Raw genomic sequence first — 18444 nt, 5'->3', positions numbered from 1 at the left:
TTTGCTATAAGTAGCTTCTTATTTTTTTCTCCCCCCTCTTTCTCAAGGCTCATAACGGTTTCTTTTTCTTCTTTTAGTCTAACTTGGTAAATAAAATTCTGGTCACAATCCATCTTCTTTTTCCATTTTAATATATTTATTAAGGGGGCATGTTCAAAGTCTTCAACAGACAACAACAAAAAAGAAAACCAGAAAATGGTTAGGACTTCTGAGAAGTGTTTTTTTTTTCTTTCCTTTTTTTCTTTCTTTCTTTTTAAAGGGAATGGATTTGGTTTTTCAGTGTAGAGGTTCAAGCCATAGATTTAAATTGGTGATAGAAACAGAATTGGGTAGCCCCAGAGCTGAGCCAAGCCCAAGCTTTTGAAAGTGGCGAAATAAAGTGCCTACAGAAACCCCCAACTCCAGGAAGGAGGAACATGGAGTTTCTTTAACAAGCTACCAGTCTTCAGGTCAATAACTAAGTTATCAAAATTCATTTATTTATACACATTTGTTTCAAACATCTACATTCCAACCCCTCCCCCACAATCCCGGAAACATTTTCAGTGTGGTTGATTAGTCTCCCAGCTGTTGATGGGTCCAGGCAAACAGACCTAAAAGGTAGAGAAAAACAAAAACAAAACAAAACAATGGTTACTAGCTGGAAAATGCACTTCAGAAAGGGTTCTTTCCAATCCTTTGGTTCAGTCATTCTAGGATTCTTTTTTTCAGGGTCAGAAAAATCAATATTTCATTCTTAAATCTGTTTACATGGCAAATAATGGATCATTAAAGCTGTGAAGTCAGGTTACCAAGTTGAGATTTTAAATGGAGAGTTTCTGCGCCCTAGGTTATAAATTAACCCAGTTTCTAGAAAGAAAGAGAACAAGCACTTTAAATAAAATATCAATAAAATGTGATCTAGGGCACGTTACTGGGTTGTTCTGGTTCTTTCCCCCTTCTTACATCTCCCCATGCTGATCTTTCCCTTACTGAGCTCTGCCGCGATGGCCACTTACCGTGAGAAAACGCAGCGTGTAAGCAACATGTGTGGGGGGCGGGTTGATTTAGGAGCCCGGCTCTTAATAGCTAAGGCTCGGAAGTTACAAAGAAATCGCGATCTCTCTCCATGGGTTTGCACCCTACCTTCCTCCACCCTTTTGCCCCCTAAATCCTGGCAGCGGCCGAGGCGTGTGAGGACCCGGGCGGGTCTCCAGCTCCAGGCGCGGAACTGAGCAGGGCGGCCCGGCCGCAGCCCCGGCTGAGCCGCTGCTGTTTGCGATTCGTCCTACGCTCATAAATCAAACGCTTTCTATGAATGAGAATGTCATCAAAGAGATCAATTGCAGGAACACATGCACAAATAAAAATCCTCTTACGTATTTGCCGGGGATCCCCGTCCGAAAGCATTAAGTTAGAAGGCGTTTAGTCATAATTCATTTTTATTGCTCTTTTAAAACAACAGCTTGGCTGAGCCGCGGATGCCATGAACAGCTCCGGGCCTCGGCAGCGTTTTGTCTCCTCCTTGCTCCTTTCCTTGCTAAGAGCAGAGCCCTGGAAGAGGCGCTTTGAGCCCAGCAAGCCGCTCGCAGGTCCTCGTTTAAATAGCGATCGAGCTCTCCTCTCGCCCACTCTCTCTCCCGGGGCATTTAAAGGGACTTCAGCTCGAGTCGTGGGGCGCTGGCCTACACGCCCCGAGGCCCAGGGTCTTCTGCAAGGCGGAGTGAGCCCCAGGATTTCGTGGGGGTGGGGAAAGAACCGAGCTACGGAAGCCTTACGGGCCCGAGGCCAGGGGAGCCTGCCTTTGTAAGCCACACCGGAGAGCAGCGCTCCGGGCGGCCAACCGGGGCGGAGCCGGCTGGGCTGCGAGAGTCCGGCGGGCCGGGAGCCGGGAGCCGGGAGCCGGGAGCAGTGCGCGGAGGTGGGTCGGTCGCGGCCCCGAGCGCTTGCGGGCCTGTGTGCAAGCGCATGCATGTGGTCCCAAGAAAAACACCCCCACCCGTGCTGGCTCTGGAATGAGGCCCGGAGGGAGGAAGAGAAGTGGAAGGAGTGGAGCGCAGAGGCCGAGAACTAGCAGAGGAAGGGGAGCGATTGCGGCCCGGGGCGCTTTGTGGCGCGAGCCCTGCGGCCAAGGGGGTTGCGCAAACCCGGGCTGAAGAAGCCAACAAAGGAGTGAGGCCAGGGGAAAGGACGTCCTTTGGTTCGGAAGGCAGATCGTCCGCAATGCCAGCACGGACCCTCTCACGTTCCACCTCCTTCCCGACAGGAGCCCCTCCTCTCCCCGTCGCTGGAAGCCTGGAGCTCCCAAAGAAGCCGCCTCCAGAAGGGCCGCCTTTCCTTTTCCCTTCTCGAAGATGAACGTCCCCAGGTGCTGAAATTGGGGCAGGAGTGACCTTTCCTGTCCATGCTCTCTCTTAACCGGGGTTGGGGATAGGTCAAAGGTCATTGAAAAATACCATTTCAAAAGGAAATGTTGGGGGGGAAATGTTTCTTTGCTACTGAGGGAATCCGTAGTCTGACTTCTGCAAGAGTTTCCCCTGGGGGAAGGGGCGACTTGGGAGGGGGGAAGCCTTCTATAAGTGGAGAACAGGATGGAGAACCCTGAAAGGTTGACTAACACACTTGAAATGTGCCTGCCTCGAGCAAAACTTTCTTCTTCTAACTGGGGAAGGAAAGCTAGAGGGGAGTGGGAACCCCATCCTCAAATTACTTTTATCTGTTCGATTCCGATGTGGTACACAGGGTCAGAGACAAATCTATGCTGCATTGGCTGCAAAGCTTCTTGGATGATCTCTGGATTTCTTTTACCTAAGAATGCATCAATCCTCGGTCTCAGTTTGGCATTTTCTCTCTACAAGCCAAGGGTTGACACGAAACCTAATAGTAAACAGCAATTAACGACCCCGTCAGCATCAGGGTAGGATGAGGGTGATGGAAAACAGGACCCCTGGCCTGGGATGACGCTCAGATTTGCACGTGTCTCTCTAGGGAAAGACTTGAAGGTTCACACAAGGAACTACACAGGCAGTTACAAAGGGGAGGAGGTGTTGGGGAAGAAGAAAATATCCCGTCCACCATCAGCCATCTGTCCCCCGCCCCTCCCACCTGCCAGCCCCTACCCCCCACCTCAGACGTGCAGTAGAAAGGGGAGGGGGCGGTCAGTGGATAAAGGAGGCCCTACCACTCCCAACATCCCCCCTGCAGAAAACGAGCACCGTTGCGGGGGGAGCTCAGCGTATTTTGTTGGAGCTGCGGGCTCGCCCTTTGAGGCCCCTGCCGGAGCGCGCAGACTCCTGGGTCCGGGGGAGCCGGCAGATGGCCTGCAGCGCACCGCCCGGCCCCCACGCTGGCCACGTCCGCTAGCGTCATCTTTCTCCCCCGCCTCCAACCCTTCAAAATCCCGCGGCCGAGCTGCTCCGGATCCCGTAGGGCTCCCGGAGCAAAGCCGAGTGGGGAGGAGAAAGGGGCGGAGAGCGAGGAGAGAGGGAGGGCGAAGAGCCCGGCCACCCCCGGCCTTTTCCGGCCAGCTGAAATACTACCAATCACCCGCTCCCGGGCGTCGAATTACAGAAGCTTCTCATTGCCTTGCTAATAATGTTAGGGTGGAGGGAGTAGGGTTCGGAGACCCTCCTTGGAGAAGGGAGGGTTTTTTTTGTTTTTTTGTTTTTTTTCTCCCTTGCTCTTGTCCCCTCCACGCCCACCTGGGGTCCTGCAGGCCAATCCTCTGCCCACTTCCCTCTCCCTTCCGAGCTTGAAGAGCTGGTGGCCCAGCCTCGTCCTACGCCACTGTCCCCTGGGCTTCTCGCTGCCCCGGCACCGCAGCAGGGACTGTGGACTGAAAAGCGCCCGGGGAGCTGCCGTTCCTGCTCCGCGCACGGCGAGCTCGGGCCCCGAGCTGGTGGCAGGGCGGCGAGCTCTGGCCCGCTGGTTCCCGACCCCGGAGAGACGGAGCCCTCTTCCCTTCTCACCTCTCGCCAGTTCATCTTTCTGTGCTCGGTGGGGAGGGGGCGGAGACGGGGATGCCTCCCAGCCCCCACCTCCCGGAGGGGGGGAGAGCGCAGTCGGCGCGCGCAGAGGGTGGCGGCTGCTCCCCTTCGGCCCAGCGCTCCGAATCTGCCCCTGCAGCCGCCGCAGCTGCCGCCGCCGCCTGGGCTGCCTGGGGGGGCGACTGCGCGTCACCTAGACTGAGCAGCGCCGGGGATTTAAATGCCACTGAAACGGTGATCCATCACCGCGGGAGCCAGCAAACTTTCGCAGGAGGCTCCGCCATTGGCTGGCGGAGTCACGTGCCCCTCCCCCTGCGCCCTCCGCCCTCGCGCCCCCCCTCTTGCGCACTGTACATTCATATCATTTTTCTTCTCCGGCCCCATGGAGGAAGTGAGAAAGTTGGCACGGTCACCCAGGGCTTCGCAGGACCCGGTCCCTCAGTGACAGATGGACAATGCAAGAATGAGCTCCTTCCTGGAATACCCCATCCTCAGCGGTGGCGACTCAGGGACCTGCTCAGCGCGAGCCTACCCTTCCGACCATGGAATTACAACTTTCCAGTCGTGCGCGGTCAGTGCTAACAGCTGTGGCGGCGACGACCGCTTCCTAGTGGGCAGGGGGGTGCAGATCAGCCCGCCCCACCACCACCACCACCATCACCACCCCCAAGCGGCCACCTACCAGACTCCCGGGAACCTGGGGGTGTCCTACTCCCATTCGAGTTGTGGTCCAAGCTATGGCGCGCAGAACTTCGGCGCGCCTTACAGCCCTTACGCATTAAATCAGGAAGCAGAAGTAAGTGGTGGGTACCCCTCGTGCGCTCCCGCAGCTTACTCTGGAAATCTCTCATCTCCCATGGTCCAGCATCACCACCACCACCAGGGTTATGCCGGGGGCGCGGTGGGCTCGCCTCAGTACATTCACCACTCATATGGACAAGAGCACCAGAGCCTGGCCCTGGCCACGTATAATAACTCCTTGTCCCCTCTCCACGCCAGCCACCAAGAAGCCTGTCGCTCCCCTACATCAGAGACCTCTTCTCCAGCACAGACCTTTGACTGGATGAAAGTCAAAAGAAACCCTCCCAAAACAGGTCAGTCTTGCCATTCTTTGGATGTTCCTTGATGGTTCTGGAAGGAGCTAGTTTGCTTAGTTGCCAAGGAAAATTAATACTCAAGAAAAGTTCTTGCTTCTTCCCACCGGTGTTGTAGGGTGTGGAGAGAGTGCCCAGGTGTATCGGGGCAAAGGAGCATCTGGGAGTGTTGTGTTTCCCAAGAGGCTGAGTTTTAGAGGTTCTGGAGTAGGAAGTGGGTAGGGGTGTGTGTTTGTGTGGTGGTTGGGGGGTGGTTCTGTTAATATCTCCAGGCTCCATTAATCACCAGTCTGACCATGCAAATGGTTGACTTCAGATTAACACTTTACACCTCATCAGTCTCCTTTCCCAGCCCAGTTTCTGTTGAGAAATTCTTGATCTCCCCTTTACCTGAATGTTGCTCTGAAGCATATAGGGGATCTCATATGGACGGTAAAAATTTTTATCTTTCTCTCTCATCGCTCCCCACCATGTCCCCAGGGAAAGTTGGAGAGTACGGCTACGTGGGTCAACCGAATGCAGTGCGTACCAACTTCACCACCAAGCAGCTCACCGAGCTGGAAAAGGAGTTCCACTTCAATAAGTATCTGACCCGCGCCCGCAGGGTGGAGATCGCAGCATCCCTGCAGCTCAACGAGACCCAGGTGAAGATCTGGTTCCAGAACCGCCGGATGAAGCAGAAGAAACGAGAGAAAGAGGGCCTTTTGCCCATCTCCCCTGCCACCCCGCCAGGAAGTGAGGAGAAGGCGGAGGAATCTTCAGAGAAATCCAGCTCCTCGCCCTGCATTCCGTCTCCGGGGTCTTCTACCTCAGACACTCTGACTACCTCCCACTGAGGCCCACCCAGCCCCAGACTCCGCAACCCAGGCTACTCTGAGGGCTGGGGACTTCTTACCCAAAGCACATTCTTAGCTTATCTTCCCTTCCATTTACAGTCTCTCTCTTCCTTTCTGATCCTATCTGGGGAGCTCCTGGCCAGAACAGTGTGTTTCCAGAGAATTCTAGATTAGAGGCTTGATTGAGGTGTGTGTGTGTGCTAACTCCTTGATGCAGATTAGGTGCCATAATCAATTTTTTGACGGCTCCCAACACCCCTCCCTACTTTTGGAAGATTTCCACAGAATCTGTTCCTTTTAGATGTCCTTTGGAATATAGTCTCCTTTGCCAGCAGAAACATGTCAGAGGGAGGCCTATCTTTTACCTATCTGTATATTAACAGTTCTCCCCTACTTTGCCCTTAAAGTAGGATAGAGAGAAAGGAGAGTCCAGGAGCTCATAAAGAAGAGATGCACTATGAGCGTGTTTACACAATTAATTCATCCCTTAATTTAATTCAATTTCATGTGTGTGTTTGCTGGTTGTAAATACTTTGTCCTGAGAGATTTATCTTTATACAGATTTTCTAGAAATGTTTAGATTAAGTGATTAAAACAGGGTGGGTAACTCAAAGCTGGTACAATTTTATATGTGATTATAGGTTAAAGAATAAAATTGCTTACTTAAACTCAGTCAGATGCCTCAGAGGGTAGCCTGCATTTGTTCTTTTGGTGAGTTAGGAAGACCTAAAAAACACAAGGTTCGAAAACCTTGCTTCCTGTGCTAAGTCTCTCCCCATCCCCACCCCATTTATTGTTTCTCTGGCCACACTCTATTTAAAATTTGTGCTGGGTTATTCAGAACCTAAAGGTATTATTCAAGCCAGCTTCTTCCTTCCACAGTTATCTTTGCTGGATATGATGTATTTTCAGCTCACTTGTTAATGTGATGGATGGCACAATGAATGTATATTTTGTGTGATTCGTGAATAGTCTTTTGCATGTCGCACAATGTTTTCATGTCCCTGAAGTACCACACTGAGTTATATCAGTTATTCTTTGTGAGTCTATGATATTCCCCCTTTCCTGTACAATCATGAACAGCTCTGTGATCCTGGAGTAATGTGATCCAGAGCAGAGTTTACGGGTCTTAAGATGTCTGTAATAAATATATTCAAGTTTCACATATGCTTAAGCATCCCTGTATTTGGCTTGGCTGCAATTTGTTGGTTCCAACAAGATTGGCTCATTTCACATGGTTGCTGGGGAAGGGTGGTGTGCACTTTCAGAGGTGGGCCTTTCCTTGAAAAAAAAGTAAATGGCTTTCCATTATGTAGCTGAAACTTCCCCTGTGAGTGTCATGGCACCTAGCGAATGCCTATTTAATAGGTTGACTTTGTTTAAAATAACAATAGTTCCTTTATTATAATCCAAGTTCATAATGGAAAAAAATGGATGGTGAAGAAATTTATAAGGCAGATCTATTTTTGAAAGAAACATGGATACTTCCTGGGTCAAGTGCTAACCTTTTCACCTCCAACTGAATGTTGACGTATGTATAAACAGAACGCCCTTCAAAAGCCCAAACTCTTCAGTCCGTCTTTCCTCACATCAGTGAACCAAGAGCTAAGGGATTCACATTTAATGAGCTCCAGTATAAAGCTGTTTGAGGGCAAGGCCTCCACTTTAACCCTCTTCTTTTTCTGCTTGTCAGGCAGTGTTCCAGTATATTCCATCCTCTAAATCGAGTATGGTCTGTTTTCAGGAAACCCTTGCCTCTCTCCTCCTGTCCCTCCTGTCAGTACCCTTCCCTTCCTGCCACTCTCTACAGGCCCTCCTGCCCAGCTCCTCTGGGTTACATATCTCATTCCCATCAGATTCAGCTTTGATTTCATAGCCTCCTCGGCTGTAATGGGTCTGCTCTAATCCATAACCCAGTTCTAATCCCCTAACCCAGAAAAAAAGTTTCTATTTTCTTCTCTGGGCTCGACAGATGCTTCCAGCAGTTGGAATATAGTCTCCTTTGCCAGCAGAAACATGTCAGAGGGAGGCCTATCTTTTACCTATCTGTATATTAACAGTTCTCCCCTACTTTGGCCCTTAAAGTAGGATAGAGAGAAAGGAGAGTCCAGGAGCTCATAAAGAAGAGATGCCTGGAAGTCCTTCAATATTCAAGTTGTTTCCAACCGAGGCAAGTGTCTGCTCTCAAACAGAGGAAGCCAGCAAATCAAAGTGTTCAAAATGGCTCTCCTCCCAGATCTCTTACCACTTTTCCTTCGCCTTCGCACATTTTCAGAGGCTTTAATTGAGCTCCAAGGGTAGAGCAGAGATACAGCATCACAAATACAGGCATATGACCTTCTTCCTCTACAAAGGGTGTTTCACAAAGGATGGGCTGGCAGTGGGAGGAGAAATCCTACAAAAACTTGGAATTTGCAGGTCTCCTCGAGCACCCATGAGACTTCCTGTACTTCCCTGTCAAAGGGGGCAAGCCTGGACTTTGCAGGCGCAGTTGTGCGGCCATATCAAGGGCACCCGCTGCCCTCCCCTTGGCTCTTGGATCCTGGGCTCTGCGGTTGCCTCTAAAAGACTCAAGTGGATGGAGAACTTCAAAGTCGGCCAACTCTTTCTTTCATTTCCCACCCTGGCCTTATACAGTATCTTTTGTTTATTAGTGTAAGGCCACACAGCAAAACAGATGGCTGGTTTCCAAATTCTTTAATGTGTTAAAGTGTCATTTGCATGCCACTGCCGTAATTTCAATATCTAAAAGCAGGGCCGGACCCGCTGGAATCCTGGAGATTCCAGTCTTCGAGGTGCTGGTTTTAATGCAGCCGAGAAAGGGGAGAACAATAAATTATGGCTAAGCATCCAAAGCCTTCTCTAGGTCGTGGAATAAATCAGTTAACAAGCAATGCATTTAGGAAACATTAATATACCCTTCAACAGGAAAACATTTGTATCTTTTTAGTTGTCCCAATCGATTAAATCAGAGGCGCTTACCACATCCTATTTCTAGGTCTCTTTTTTGTTTTGGTCTCTCAGGAGCATGGTTGGTTAGCTCCCTGAAAAATGACAGCAATGGTGACTGAAACAACAAAAGATAGAAAACACAAAAATAGCACTTTAGTGATATATATTAAAAAAGGCCAAGAGTCTCAGTAAGGGACTGGGGGTAATTGTAAGACAAAATTCCAGTTTTCAATCGCTTTCTCCTCACTTCCTTCACACTCGTTCAAAGTACTCCCGAAATTCAGGGTGTCCCCAACCTGGGCTGAGTTGAGATCTTGCTCTTGGCTTCACCTTTGAAAGTTTACTTTTGGAGGCTATTCAGATGCGGTGGTGTTTTCCTCTGGGGCAATCAGATTCAAACCGATCAATATTTACTCAGTCTGAAAGGGTTGTTGAAAAGGCTGCTAACAACAAACTGCTTAGCTGCTCACCCCTGTTTAATCTCAGGTTCACTGAAAGTTCAAGAAGAGATGAATGCAGTGATGGGTCACTTTAGAATGAGTCCCAGCGGTTTATCTGAGCTCTCAGCTAAAGGCAACAATTATAGTTCCATCCCTCTTTGGGAAAGGGGCAACTTTCCTATTATTCTTTTGCTAAACAGTGTTTACTAGAAACTTAAAACACTTTCCTCTCTCTTCCTGGCTTTTTTTTTTTCTTGTAGGTGGGGAGAGGATCTTCCAGCTGCCCTCTGCCTCTCTCCTCTTCTAGCTTTCTGCTAATCCACTAGGTTTCATTTGACTTAAAATAAATTACATTGAAGATTTTTAAAATGTTAAATTAGCCTGACAGAAGACATCAGATTTATTTTAGATGCCAGGAGCTATGAAATGAGGCTCTTTGGGCCGTTAGAGCTTATCTTCTTTGCGAGAGTACAGGGCAAGATTGAATTGAAATCCATTTGCGTTTGAGTAATATCGACAGAGCCCCAATATCCATCTGAGATGACTTTTTAGACAGGAGGTGAGAAGAGGAAGGGGTAATCCACTTGTGCAAAAAGCAAGTACCTCAGGTAGAAAGTCAGCTTTAAAATTTTATGCTCGCCTAGTGCAGGCTATTGAGACAAGAAAGGAAAGACCCAAGGAAGCCAGTTGGGAATGGTGGGAGAAGATGCTGGCCACTGAAGCTAATTGCTACAGCCCTTCAGAGGTCAAAGTTCATGTAATCACTGCATAAATGCATACTAAATAGGGATTTATTAAGCTTTTCTGATGGCTGAGCACGTCTGTGAAAAAAAAACGGTCACTGCTGTTTGTGCTTCTTCTCGAAGAATAATCATTCTATCAGTAGAAGCTCTAGTAGCCTGAGTCTTTAATTTACTGTCTTGAATGACAGGATACCCTTCTGTTTTAAAAATTTGAAATCAATGCACGGACATCTTTCTTTATTTTGGATGGGACTGTAAAATAACTCGTTCTTAGAAACGTTATGATTTTTTTCAATACACACAAGAACACAAGCTAGCTCGTCCTTATCAAACTACTCTAGATGGCTAACTTTGGTGACTTTCTACTGTAGATAAACCTACTATTGCCTACATTTCTGAGAGCACACACACAAGTTCTGCCTTAGGACTTCAAGTGCCTAGATGATCAAAACTGAAAAGGACCCATTTACCCAATCTCTCATTTTAGGAATCAGAAAGATAAGGCACCCAGAGGTGATTGATTTGACATAGTATCATCACCCTTATTTCCTAAATAAAAACCAGAGTAGTTTAGAATCTGAGGCCAGTGCACTTCTTGATTCTAAATTCCTGATTTGATTTTGCACCTTCCCATTTATTCTATGTGATTTGTTTCAGGCTGGATATTGTTCACATTTTCCCCCTTCTGGTTTATTAGCCATCCACTAAGTCCTTGACTTGGAAGCCACCAAGATTACTTGAATCTTTGAAACAACCTTCCAGTTGAATGTATCTGCCATCTTGTTGGAAGAATAAAATATTGGGCTACTTGCTGTTGAAGGCAAACGTTCTTAAAATAGAAAAATAGAACAGGTAAAATTCAACACATTTTTGTTGTTGTTGTTGTTGTTTTTGAACCTAGACTGGGGAAGAATAAATGAAAGAGGAGTTGCCTGTGCCCAAGTTCAACCTCCATTAAATTGTCAGGAGGTATCAGCTAGGAAGGGCTTAGAGATGTAAGGAACATTCCAGGGGTTGTCTTAATCTTGAATCTTTCTCCGTGTTTGTTTCTGTTTGGTTTATGACATAGCATAGCTTCCGGAACTGTTCTGGTCTGTGTTTCTTAATTTCCTTCACGATTCACTCATGTGCCAAATACATATACATTAGGATAAAATTTCCTTGCAACACAACTTTTCACATTTTCCTTCCTTGGTGGGGTCCTACCGATCTCAGCAGAACCTGCTGCCCAGAGGGTCACCTATGACTGCCAGTGGAATCCCTAGCGTTTTGGACGCTTATTTTTACTAACACCAGCCATCAAATATAGCTAAACTTCGATTGCAGGCCGGCAAAGCAAATATCAATCAAGCAATCCTGCTGGGAGAGCCTCGCCTATGAACCTCCCTCCACCCACTCTCAAACCCCAATCTCGTCCTGCATGCAACATATTCTGGAAGGGCTGCTTTTGGGGTTTATTGGAAACAAATGAAAAGACCCGACGGTTTTTTTTTTCTCTCAACATTTCCAGGCACAACTAAACACGCGTCTCCTTTTTAAAAAACAAAAAACAAAAACAAAAAAGCCCAATTACATTTTTTTTCCTATTAAAAAAAGGTGGTGGAAAAAACGTCCCAGTCACAAAATTGATCTATATAAAATCAGGCTGTTTTTGCGTTTTCATTTTAGGCTTGGGCGTGCAGGGGGAAAATACGCGACGGCTTGCAACCGAAAAGAAAGCCAAAAATTATGCACTTTTTTTCCCCTCTTTTTTTCCCCTTTTTAAACTGGGATATTTCTTAGCTGCACCGGACACTTTAGCGTGCTTCCTTGGAAAAAGGGAGAATCGCCACGGAACCAGAGCGAGAATGCAGAAAGCCGCGATTTAAACGAGTAGGAACCCCTCCCCTCCCCCCTCCCCCCGCCGCCAAATATCGGCCATTCGGCTCCGCGAAGCTTCCCACCGAGGACGCCGGGAGCTGCCGCAGGCCCGGGGACCAAGGCTGCAGCGCCAGCTCGGGCTCCGCGGGCTCCGCGTCCCGCCCGCCGCCGCGGGGAGAGGCCGCCGGGCCCTCGGCGCCCCGCAGCGGGCGAGGGGAGCCCCGCCACCGGGTTCAGAGGCTTCCCTTCTGCCCGAGCGTCCCCGGCCTCGCCCCCGCCCTCGCCCTCCCAACTCCCCGGCAGACGCCGCCGCCTCCCTCCGGCCGCGCGGGCCCCACGCGGAGCGGCCGGAAGCAGCGTCCGGGCCCATCGCGGGTGCGCGGCCGGCCCGGCGGGTGGGGGCGGGGCGCCGCCCCGGGGGCTGGCTCGGGGCACCGCGGGCCTCCCGTTTCCTCATTCTTGCCCCGCCGCCGTCGCCTCCCCTTCCTGCCAGGTGCTCCGGGACGTGGCTGGAGCCCAGAGGTGCGGCCCCCAACGCCTCGGGCGCCCGACTCCTCTGGGTGGGTGGAGTGGAGTGGGGTGGGGGTGGGGGTGGGGGGCTCGGGCCTTCCTTCCCCCCCAACTCCGGATGAGCGACCCAGGAGACACCCAGCCCCCTAGTTCATCTCTTAAGATGTGAAAGGGGGAGGGAGGATTTACTCCCTGCTTGCTTCCTCCTCCCAGCTATTTCCAGAGTCTGTTTAATAGAGTAACGTACTGGTTCTAGAAAGTTCCACGTAGAGGTTTTGAAGGGTCGAGGTCGGGGTTGTGGGGGTGAGGAGAAGTTTCTAGACGTTGGATGTTCTAGAGAGACTAGCGCTTCTCTGGTCAAGGGAGCTCCTTGCCTCTCCAATGTCCTCTCCGCGTTTCAGTTGCAGAGTCAAACGGCCGGCTGGGGCCTTGCCTCAAGTCTCCCTTCTTTTCACAAATTTTCCTGTACTGCTTCCCACTCTTTGAGGGGAGCCCCCCCCCCCCCCCAACTCCCATCTTTTACACATGAAGCTTTGTTATACAGCTCCTACCTGGGACGGTGAACTCAACTATCCATTTGTGTTAGTCTTTGCTCCCCAGATGGATCTCAAGCTTCTTGAGGGCAGCCAGGGCCCTCGACTTCTAAGGACCTGAGGAGAGACAGTGCCTTTATTTATTTAGTTTTAAAGATTTGATTAATAAATAAATATTCATGAGAGACACAGGGAGAGAGGCAGAGACACAGGCAGAGGGAGAAGCAGGCTCCTTACCGGGAGCCAGATGCAGAACTCGATCCCAGGACCCTAGGATCACAACCTAAGCAAAGGCAGGTAGATGCTCAACCACTGAGCCGCCCAGACATTCCCTGAGACAGCCTATTTATTTATTTATTTATTTATTGACAGTCCCTTTAGAAGGAATTCTGGACAGGAATTCAGGATATCTGTGTTCAGTCTTTTCTCATTCACAATATGAGCTTGAGCAGAACTCAACCTTTCTATACTTTCAGATTCTTGAATTATAAAATAAGGTGATTGTTCTTGTTGGCTTTTAAGTAATTCTCTAAAATTTATATGGTTTTTCAGTATTCTTGAAAATCTGATATTTAGGATTACTCTGCACGAAACCCAATGTCAAATACTATACATACATTAACTCATTTAATCCTCAGCCCCCAAAAGGAGATATTTTTATTATTTTGATTTTAAAACTAAGGGAATGGAAAGCTCCAAGATGTTTAAGTAACTTGTCCATTGAATCCAGAGCCCAGACTCTTATCCACTGAACTCTAGTACTTCTCTACAGGGCCAACCACTTAAATCCTATACAAATTGTTACCAGCCTATCTCTGTTTGACACAGGCACTATAGTGGAGTAATTGCTCATTGGCAAAGAATTAGAGAGCTGGAGAAACTGATTTTAAAATCAGACATGTATGCAAACTGTAGCTACACATTCTTGGGAAAATAAGCAAATGACAGATACTTGAATGAAAACAAAGCCAAAGAGAGATCAAATTTAACAATAAAGTCAATGAGAGGACTAATTTTTTTTTTTTAATTTTTTTTTTTTTTAATTTTTATTTATTTATGATAGTCACAGAGAGAGAGAGAGAGAGAGGCAGAGACACAGGCAGAGGGAGAAGCAGGCTCCATGCACCGGGAGCCTGATGTGGGATTCGATCCTGGGTCTCCAGGATCGCGCCCTGGGCCAAAGGCAGGCGCCAAACCGCTGCGCCACCCAGGGATCCCGAGAGGACTAATTTAACAATATAAGACTTTTTTTCCATATCTGACACTAATTGATTAAGAGAATAATTTGCAGGGAGAAGAAAGATACCCTTTATAGTCACAATTTATGTCTGTGACATGCCTAACATGGACAGAGATGGAAATATTCAATATGAAATACAGGTGTTTTTTGTCTTTGAAAGCTAGCATCCATAGGATTGGAAACATTTGAATGTGCGATATTCCATCTCTCAGTTTTCATTTAGTCATTTTATTTATTTTTTAAAAAAGATTTTATTTATTTAATCATGAGAGACACATGGAGAGAGAGAGGCAGAGACACAGACAGAGGGAGAAGCAGGCTCCATGCAGGGAGCCCAATGTGGGACTTGATCCCAGGACTCCAGGATCATGCCCTGGGCAGAAGGCAGGCGCTAAACCACTGAGCCACCCAGGGACCCCTCATTTGGTCATTTTATATACTGCAAATCCAGTCACAATTCCCATTTGAAGGAAAAAAATAATTTATCTTCACTCAAAAGCCCTAGTTTACAACTTAGCACCTCTTGGGGCCTTGGCTGGCTCAATCCGAAGGAGCATATGACTCTTGATCTTAGGGTGGTGAGTTCAAGCCCCACATTGGGTGTAGAGATTACTTAAATAAATAAAACTAAAACAAAAAACAAAACAAAAAAACAACCCGACAGCTTATCACTTCTTGATTGAGAAGAGGAACCAGGTTCAACGAGAACTTGAAGGTACTCCTTTATTATAAGCCCCAAAGAGAGTCAGTTTTTAAAAGCCAATTTTTTCCAGTACTCAGTTTGCAGGAAGTCAGATGAAGAGTTGTATGTAGAAGAACAAACTCTATTTCTTCCTACTTTCCTAACTTTCATAAGTGGATAGGGACTTGACATTATTACAAACATTATAATATTACTGATATTTTTTAGTTATAGAATCACAGATCATCTAATCTGTTCTTTCTATTTTATAGGTGAAGAAACTGAGGCCCAGAAAGGTGCTAGCAGCAGTAGTGGTAAGAAAAAATATTTGCTTATATCTTTAATATATACTTAAGTGGATATTAAAAATGGCAGGCAAAATTAATCTCAGGATAGATACATTAACAACATCAATAATTAATTATTATATTCAGTATAGTAATTACAGTAATTATACTAATAATTAAATACTGAAGATCTAAATGTTATTAAGAATAAGCAGATTTGAATAACTAGATATATGGCCAGAGGGTTTCTTCCTTCCTACTTACTTCCATGAATCCTACAGACAGGGTGGCTGCTCAGATTCCTCTTATCCCATGGGTAAAGAGAAACTGGATAATCCACTTTATTTCTTCCATTTTGGAAATTCTTTGTATGGTTTGATAGATGAGACAGAGACAAAATCAAGAAGAAAATCAAGCTTAATCGTGCTGCCCAAGCCACTCAGATAGCATGTTAGCTAGCTGCAGCTTGGTTCAGGCGCCCTGGAACTTGAGGGCATTCTGACAACACTGATGTATTTCCTATGGCATAAAGACTTAATCTGCAGTTCATTATGTATATAAAACATAATACCTCTACTAGAGAGATCCAGACTTTGGCAAGTTGTGACAACTTTATTTATTTATTTTATTTTATTTTTTTAAAGATTTTATTTATTTATTTGAGAGAGAGAGAGAGAACAAGCAGGAGAGGGGCAGAGGGAGAAGGAGATTCCCCGCTGAGCAGGGAGCCCAATGTGGGACTCGATCCCAGGACCCCGGGACCATGACCCGAGCCAAAGGCAGATGCTCAACCAACTGAGCCACCCAGGCGCCCCTATATTTATTTATTTAAAGCTTTTATTTATTTATCCATGAGAGACACAGAGAGAGAGGCAGAGACATAGGCAGAGGGAAAAGCAGACTCCCTGTGGGGAGCCTGATGTGGGACCCCGGGATCATGCCCTGAGCCAAAGGGAGATGCGCAACCACCGAGCCACCCAGGCATCCCCATGACAACTTATTTTTTATGTTAACATTTATTGAAAACTTTCTTTGTGTCAGATGTTGACCTAAGAGTCTTCTATACATTTTCTCAGTTGTTCTTCACTGTCGCCTTATGATGTGAGTTTTATTTTCCCCACTTACGGATGGGAGAAACTGAGGCTTAGGGAAGTTCTATAAGTTTCTCACCATTACCTAATGAGTGGTTAGTAAAGTTAAATTTGTAACCTGCTACAGTTAGTCCTCATATGTTGGAGCCTCATATTTTAAGAATGAGAGATAAAATATACTTTCCATCTCAAGCTAAAAGAAATAAAAGAATGTGGGAATAATGTAATTAAGATTAACTTTAAATGTAACTTCAAGTTGAAAGTGTCTTTATGTTAGGTGTTAGGGAATTTCCCACTGTGAGTCAGAAAAGGCCATTATCATTGCTTTCTTGGTAGCCCCATCTGTTTTAGTACAGCCATAGTGAAGGTGCTAGAGATGGCAGTACCAGGTCTAGAGCTTTGGCAGGGTCGGTGGCAGCATAGGGTTCAGGGCAGAGGCAGTTGTCTCACCAGACTAGCTCCCTGGTAATATTCAGCTCTGGCTCTGGATGCTAAGCTTTCCATTTATCTAGCTTGATTTTCATTCTTCCTAGCATTTTTCTGAGCTACCTGCATGTTCCTTTTCCAATTAAACTACCAATAGTGGGGCAGCCCAGGTGGCTCAGTGGTTTAGCGCCGCCTTCAGCCCAGGGTCTGATCCTGGGGACTCGGGATCGAGTCCCACGTTGGGCTCCCTGCATGGAGCCTGCTTCTCCCTCTGCCTGTGTCTCTGCCTCTCTCTCTCTCTCTCTCTCTCTCTCTCTCTGTGTGTGTGTGTGCCTCTCATGAATAAATAAATAAAATCTAAAAAAAAAAAACCACCAATAGTCACTTTCTGTTGTTTACAACTAAGAATCGTGATTCATGTACCATGTGATATACCAAATGATGGTGTTTTGAAATTTCTTTTATTAAAAGACTTTGTTTTTTAAGTAATCTCCACATCCAGTGTGGGGTTCGAACTTACAGCCCTGAGATCAAGAGTCACATACTCTACCGACTGAGGTAGCCAGGTGCACCAAGGTGCTTTGAAATTTTTTAAGCCCAGTGGACTGTGGCTGGGAACTGTGGGAGGGAAGTTGGACTCGTAATGTGGAAAGTATCTATATAAATGGGATGGGCCAGATGACAGCTTCTTCAAATTCTATTTTCTCTTTTTCCCCAACTTTGGGCTCTTTTTTTTTTTTTTTTAAAGTTTTATTTAAGTAACCTCTACACCCAAGGGGGGGGCTTGAATTCCAACCCCAAGATCAGAAGTTGCATACTCCTCTGACTAAGCCAGTCAGGCACCCTGGGCTTTTTTTTTTTTTTTTTTTAAGATTTTATTTATTTATGAGAGACACAGAGACAGAGAGAGGCAGAGACACAGGCAGAGGGAGAAGCAGGCTCCATGCAGGGAGCCCAATGTGGAACTTGATCCCAGGACTCCAGGATCAGGCCCTGGGCTGAAGGCTGTGCTAAACCACTGAGCCACCTGGGCTGCCCACCCCTGGGCTCTTTTTAATGCACATTCATTTTGTTTTGTTAAACTTATGCAAATATATTGGGGTGTCTGGGTGGCTCAGTTGGTTAAGTGCCCAACTCTTGATTTTGGCTCGGGTCCTGATCTCAGGGTCATGAGATTGAGCCCCATGTCTGGCTCCAGACTCAGTGCTCCACAAGGGCATCCACAGGCAGATGCCTGAGATTCTCTTTCTGCCCCTCCCCCCCTTAAAAAAAGGATACCTAGGTGGCTCACTTGGCTAAGCGTCTGCCTTTGGCTCAGGTTGTGATCCAGAAGTCCTAGGATTGAGCCCCACGTTGAGCTCTCTGCTCTTGGGAAGTCTGCTTCCCCCTCTGCCTCTTACCCCACTTGTGTTCTCTCTCTCTCAAATAAATAAAATCTTTTAAAAGAATAAATCTTTAAAAAAACTGAATATATTTAAAAAGCCAAAAATGGTCCTATACCCAAGAAAATGCAAAATTATCTAATTGACTTGTAGAACACAGCTTACATTCTATTTTATTTTACAGCTTTCCTATCTTATCTTGAGTAGTTATTCTTCTGAAGCTGGCCCTTTATGTACAATAGTGGCTGACACTTGTTGATAACTCACATTGTGCTAGGAGCTATGCTAAGCACTTTACATGCTCATTTCTATCCTCTGCACTATGAGGTGTAGGTCGGTATTTTTATAACCTCTATTTTAAAGAAGAGGAAACTAAGGGGAGAGCCCACTCGGGTAGAAAATA

At 47.0% G+C, this 18444-nt stretch overlaps 2 protein-coding genes and 1 long non-coding RNA gene across 20 annotated transcripts in view; 2 read left to right on the top strand and 1 right to left on the bottom strand.

Annotated features, from left to right (window-relative positions):
* Nucleotides 1-180: 180 nt before the first annotated feature.
* LOC100683344 (WAS/WASL-interacting protein family member 1-like) lies at nucleotides 181-4249 on the bottom strand. Its single transcript, XM_038556351.1, has 5 exons — nucleotides 4229-4249; nucleotides 4017-4135; nucleotides 3762-3874; nucleotides 1359-2392; nucleotides 181-593 (listed from the first exon to the last, which is right to left on the bottom strand). Exons 1-4 carry the CDS (start codon nucleotides 4247-4249, stop codon nucleotides 1743-1745), a joined length of 903 nt encoding a protein of 300 aa, XP_038412279.1. The 3' UTR covers nucleotides 181-593; nucleotides 1359-1742.
* HOXA1 (homeobox A1) lies at nucleotides 1446-7062 on the top strand. Of its 4 annotated transcripts, none has more exons than XM_038557178.1 (4): nucleotides 1446-1900; nucleotides 2246-2347; nucleotides 4358-5059; nucleotides 5540-7062. In XM_038557178.1, the coding sequence occupies exons 3-4, from the start codon at nucleotides 4414-4416 to the stop codon at nucleotides 5893-5895; spliced, it is 1002 nt and encodes a 333-aa protein (XP_038413106.1). In that variant the 5' UTR covers nucleotides 1446-1900; nucleotides 2246-2347; nucleotides 4358-4413; the 3' UTR covers nucleotides 5896-7062. The 4 variants fall into 4 exon arrangements, with proteins under 4 accessions (XP_038413106.1, XP_038413104.1, XP_038413107.1 ...); XM_038557176.1 differs by having other exon boundaries at nucleotides 4354-5059; XM_038557179.1 differs by lacking the exon at nucleotides 1446-1900 and having other exon boundaries at nucleotides 1922-4761; nucleotides 4965-5059; nucleotides 5540-5676.
* Nucleotides 7063-12277: 5215 nt separating this feature from the next.
* Nucleotides 12278-18444, top strand: part of LOC119866376 — a 151037-nt gene continuing 144870 nt past the window's right edge. For all 15 annotated transcript variants that reach the window (XR_005369598.1, XR_005369593.1, XR_005369592.1 and 12 more), the window contains exons 1-2: nucleotides 12278-12412; nucleotides 15128-15169. This is a non-coding gene — a long non-coding RNA (uncharacterized LOC119866376). The remainder of the gene's footprint in view (nucleotides 12413-15127; nucleotides 15170-18444) is intronic.

Source organism: Canis lupus, chromosome 14 (genome assembly GCF_011100685.1).
Source record: "Canis lupus familiaris isolate Mischka breed German Shepherd chromosome 14, alternate assembly UU_Cfam_GSD_1.0, whole genome shotgun sequence".
NCBI lineage: Eukaryota > Metazoa > Chordata > Mammalia > Carnivora > Canidae > Canis > Canis lupus.
The sequence above is the reverse complement of the archived record's forward strand: the minus strand, read 5'-3'. Positions and strand labels throughout refer to the sequence as shown.